Source organism: Barbus barbus (assembly GCF_936440315.1).
Source record: "Barbus barbus genome assembly, chromosome: 5".
Lineage (NCBI taxonomy): Eukaryota > Metazoa > Chordata > Actinopteri > Cypriniformes > Cyprinidae > Barbus > Barbus barbus.
The window spans coordinates 8,184,545-8,189,737 of NC_136733.1; the positions used below are offsets into that span (position 1 = coordinate 8,184,545).

The 5,193-nt window shown below is 37.8% G+C and overlaps 1 protein-coding gene across 4 annotated transcripts; it reads right to left on the bottom strand.

The window, feature by feature from the left end:
• Positions 1-540: 540 nt before the first annotated feature.
• arl6ip4 (ADP-ribosylation factor-like 6 interacting protein 4) lies at positions 541-5,130 on the bottom strand. 4 transcript variants are annotated; one of them, XR_013784178.1, is made up of 8 exons: positions 5,006-5,119; positions 3,637-3,776; positions 2,975-3,256; positions 2,717-2,834; positions 2,344-2,506; positions 2,093-2,189; positions 1,207-1,276; positions 547-1,118 (listed from the first exon to the last, which is right to left on the bottom strand). XR_013784178.1 is itself a non-coding variant. In XM_079416337.1 (6 exons), exons 2-6 carry the CDS (start codon positions 3,764-3,766, stop codon positions 1,062-1,064), a joined length of 657 nt encoding a protein of 218 aa, XP_079272463.1. In that variant the 5' UTR covers positions 3,767-3,776; positions 5,002-5,130; the 3' UTR covers positions 541-1,061. The 4 variants fall into 4 exon arrangements, 3 of the variants coding, with proteins under 3 accessions (XP_079272463.1, XP_079272462.1, XP_079272464.1); XM_079416337.1 differs by lacking the exons at positions 2,093-2,189; positions 2,344-2,506 and having other exon boundaries at positions 541-1,118; positions 5,002-5,130; XM_079416336.1 differs by lacking the exons at positions 2,093-2,189; positions 2,344-2,506 and having other exon boundaries at positions 541-1,118.
• Between the last annotated feature and the right edge of the window lie 63 nt (positions 5,131-5,193).

A 5,193-nucleotide genomic window follows, 5' to 3' on the forward strand; every position in this document is an offset into this window, starting at 1 on the left:
TACTTTTACAAGTCCAGCTGTAGTATTTCAATTTGTATTCAATCCAAAAAAATGTATTTGCAAGGCAGTCCTTTCTTAAAAAAAATGATTAATGGCTATTTGTTTTTGTTTTGTTCTTTATTTGAACATGTAGTACATGTTAGTAGACAACGTGATATGTTGCAAGTCACCCAACCAATATTTTTTATTTGTTTAAAATAAATAAAATCTTTATATAGATTTATTATTAGATTAATATTGTGTTTATTAGTACACTAAATTACATATGTAATTCAATCAAATATCGAAAGCAGTTAAGATAGTTTGATTAACATTTAATTAATGTATAAAAATAGCACTTAATTCATGTTCGTCAGCTATTTCTGTTCCGTGTCTTTTGTTTGGTCTGTGGATGTTAGTCAACAAGATCATTAAAATTAATCTTGCATGTTCCGACTGATACATTGCATTGGATCAATAGGTCAAATGAATGCACTTATCTACAAATATATTCAAAATGTAGTGAATTAAGTTTTGATGCAGTCAAAATAAAACCAACATAATGTTTAAGAAAGATATTTTATTGATGTTGTAGCAGTCCTCTGTAATACCATCAGTTGATATTTAAGAGATGATGAGCTTCAGTGGTAATGAATACTATCAGACTGCAAATGACCTTATTTACAATTAAATTAGCCATTAAGAAAGTCTTTCTACATTAACAGATAAACGAGATACAGACTCTTCCTGCTTTGACTCTGAAGAAAGTCAAATAGTCAACAGTGTTGAAGTGAATGGGGTTAATTAGTCTTATTTGGCGGCACTGTTACAATTAATTTTCTGCCAAAACTAAATATCGTTCAGCTCTCTAACCTTTCGGTTATGCCAGGACAACGATTATGCATTGAATGTACTCACTCCTGTACAATATCTGAGGGCAAAATGTCGTTCTCGAATCATATTTCTGTGACATTTATTCAATGGGGAGGAATATAAAAACTAAGAAAGTAAGAAAATGGTTGAATTCTTGTAGAAATCCAGGTTTTGGACTTGCGTGGTCTTGTCTTAAAATTGACACCTTGCTAACTATTGATGCCCAATCTCTTCTGGAAGGCATCACCATCTCCCTTAGTGGCTTTCTGCATAAAAAACAAGAAAAAATGATGACAAATTGAAAGATTTTTCCTATTCACAAAACATGAACAGATTAATTCCTGAAAAATGCACCTTGTTGATTTCCTTGTGCCGCTCCTTGCTGACAATTTCTTCTAAAATTTCCCCCTCACCTCTTACAAGCCTGTATGAAAGATTATCAAGTTAATTAGTTTATTATTATTATTATTACATGATTTATTTTTGGCATTTTTTGCCATTATTGTGACAGGACAGATCATAATCGACAGGAAGCGAAGTGGGACAAGGGGGAATCGGGAAAGGTCCCCGAGTCGGGATTCGAAAACGGGACGCCCGTAGTGCAATGGCGCTGTATGCCGAGAGCTGTATGCGCGCTGCCCACAAGGCTATCAGCGCCAACAACGTTTTCTTGTCTTGTGGATGGAGCAGGCTGATAGAAACATAAGCATTGTTCAGACTGTCAGTCCAAATCCACTTTTTGTGCATATCTGGTTGGAATCAGATCTAAATGATTGACTGTGCACAGTGTGTATCGCAACTGTTCATGTTTTACAAAAAACGTCTGACTTGCTTACGTTTTACATGGTGTGAAAAAGTGGCATAAGCAAAAAAAAAAGCTCCGCAAAATCCAGTCAGACTGAAGCGGATTTCCAGAAACGTGATTTGAATAGGATTTCAAACCACATATCTCTGGACCCTTGATGGATAATCTTCAAATTGCGTACAGAGCAAACAGGTCTGTGATGATGCAGTCAACATGGGACTGCATTACATCCTGCAACATCTTGATAGATCTGGGAATTACGCAAGGATCTTATTTGTGGACTTCACTTCGGCCTTCAATACAATCATGCCTGACCTTCTCTCAGACAAACTGACCCAGCTCTCTGTGCCCTCCCCAATCTGTCAGTGGATCACCAGTTTCCTGACAGACAGGCAACAGTTAGTGAGGCTGGGCAAACTCACATTCAGGACTCACCATCAGCTCTGATGCCCCTCAGGGATGTGTTCTCTCCCCACTGCTCTTCTCCCTGTATACAAACGAATGCACCGCAAAAGACCCCTCTGTCAAGCTCCTGAAATTTGCAGATGACACTACCATCAACGAAGACAAGTCTGCTTACAGACAGGAGGTTAAAGAGCTGTCTGTCTGGTGCAGTCAACACACTCAAAACAGTGGAGATGATCGTGGACTTCAGGAGAAACCCCCCTGCTCTCCCCCCCACTCACCATCATGGACAGCACTGTTACAACAGTGGAGTCATTCAGGTTCCTGGGCATCGCCATCTCTCAGGACCCGAAGTGGGACATTCACATAGACTCCATTGCTAAAAAGGCCCAGCAGAGATTGTATTTCCTTCGCCAGCTGAGGAAGTTCAACCTGTCACAGGAGCTGCAGAAACAGTTCTACTCGGCCTTCATTGAGTCTGTTCTGTGTTCATCCATAAATGTCTGGTTTGGTTTGTAAAAATTGGATTTCATGTGATTTTTTTTTGCTGTTCACACATGCTAAATATGATCAAATTCCAATCAGATATGCACATAAATCAGATTTGGACTGACAGTCTCAAAAAGGCTTTTACTAAGTAGAGATTGAACACACCTGGTTCGTCCAGTCTCAGGGTCCAGGACCCGACGGATGACGCTTTGCCTGGCCTCATATTCTTCCTTTGTCATTGGTCTCTTGGTGCAAAAACTGGCCTTCTGTTCATCAGTCATGACTATAGGGAGAGAGAAATGTCATTTTATACTCCAGTGAGTAAAAGACATTTATTTAAATTATTTTCTTTTTTAAATATTAAACAAAATATTAGATGTTATTTGTGTATTTCCAGTGTGCAATACGCAGGTGTGCACATACTGGGCCCGTGTTCTTTAGCTTCTTCACTCTGCCAGATCTTCAGGTATGTTTGAGATGTTTCATCAGAAACAGCACTTGATACAGAAGCTGCTGCTCTTTCAGCTTTCAATGCTAGCTTCTTTTGCCGCTTCTTTTCCTTTTTCTCCTTTTTCTTTTCACGCTTGAGTTTCTTAACCTCTTGCCGTTTCTTTTTTTTCTTGGCCTTTTTTTCTCTGGATGTGGAAGTGGAGCTGGACGATGATGAAGAGCTGGAGGGACTTCTCCTTTTCATCTTTTTTCTGTCTAATTTCGGATCAGAAGTTGGGAGACATGTTATACATACACATACTGTCGCCACAAATATAGTATAATTTATGAATACACAATTTTTTACATGCCTTCTGTTGCCTGATTGACAGTTATTTTTCGTAAATAAACTAAAATAAAAGTTTATATACAATAAAAGTTGTCAACTGTACAAACATCCACTTTCAGGTTGTGTCTTTGCTGTGAAATATTTAGGCCTGCTGATTTTTTTAAGTAAATGTAAGAAAAACTGTAACATTGTTTTTAATGTTTCAACATGAACACGTATTGGAATGAAGCAATTTAGGTGTACTTGATTATCCGTACATAAAAAAACAATCTTGTAAAAATGTGAGTATAGCAGCACTTTCCCTTACCAGAGGAACGTTCATGTCTCTTTTGAGGGCTTGGACTGGATTTCCTGGCACTTGATGATGTCAAGCTTCTGGATTGGCTCTCGTCTCGGTGTCTGCTCTTAGATCTGCTATCAGCATCGCTCCCTTCCATGAGTAATTATCTACATGTGAAACAGCCAGGAAAGTAGTCCTGTTTTGTTACTGTTTTAAAGCAATATGATGTTGTTAAAAATTCAAATGCAACTGCTATCAAAGCGCAGATTTAAAACAACAGTGCGATGTATACCAAATATAGAATGCTGGTAACATAATCCTCTTTCCACCATGGGATAAAAATGAAAATAATAATAAAAATAGGTAATTGCTATTTTTTCCCCACCCTTTTTTTTACTTTATCAAAACAGGTTCTAGTACATTTGTCACACCACAACATTTTTAACATAACATTTAATTAATAACATTTTAGCATTACATTTTTCAAAATTAAAATAAAAAAGGCAAATTGCAATTTGCAACTTTTTATCTTATAATTCTCACTCACTTTGCAATTGTGATTTGGCGATTCTCTCAATATTTAGATTTTTTTGCACCCTTAGATTCCAGATTTTCAAATAGTTGCATCTCAGCCAAATATTGCCCTATCCTAAAGATTGTTTATTCAGCTTTCAAATGTATCAATCAATCAATTATAAAAAAAAAAAAAAAAAACCTTTATGACTGGGTTTGTGGTCCAGGGTCACATTTTTTGTCTATATCTTGCAATTCTGAGAAAAAGGAAGCTTTGAAAAATAGAAGTGTAATGAAATTACTTTTTTTAATTTACCAGCTTCCATGTATTTCATCAAGAGATATACCATCAATTTACTTATTCAGGTTACACACTCCTGCAACAACCAAGCCAATGAGAGCAGTTGTGGGGCGGAGCAACGCGCTTAGCCACACCCCAAAATGTAGCCCCTCCCTGTTATATCGTTGAATTGAGCATACACGAGTGCATACATGTGCCCCCTCAGATTTTTGAATGCAGCTTCCAAAAGACAAAAAAACAGTCAGATAATATATTCTATATTTGATACAATCACACCAGCATGATTAAATCGTTCATCAGCTGCCAAATTCAAATCTACATTCGCTGGCTGGCTCTTCTGCACTGCCACCTATCGTTTCGGAGACCTCGTTAGAAACTCGGCTAGTGTTTGGCGAAGACAATTTAAAGCATAAACAGAGTTTAAGAACCACAGCACGACCGCAAATGTGTACCAAGACAGACCCTGAGCTCCAGACGAGCAGAGTATTACATCTCTTCAGGTCTCTACTAATCGGACATCAAATGACGCCATGCTTCATCTTTCTTATTGTGACTCAGTAAACGTAGCCAATTAATACTTACTCGTTCACCCGACCCTGAATGTTTTCTTTCTGCTTTTACAAGACCTTCAGATCAGTAGCTTGTACTTGTGCACTCTGCAGTCACAGGAAACAACAACAGCATACCGGAAATCCGTTTTCGTCATCTTTTCAAAATAAAAGACCTCGCGCGTTCTCGTGACCTATACAGCGCATGCGCGTAAAACATCC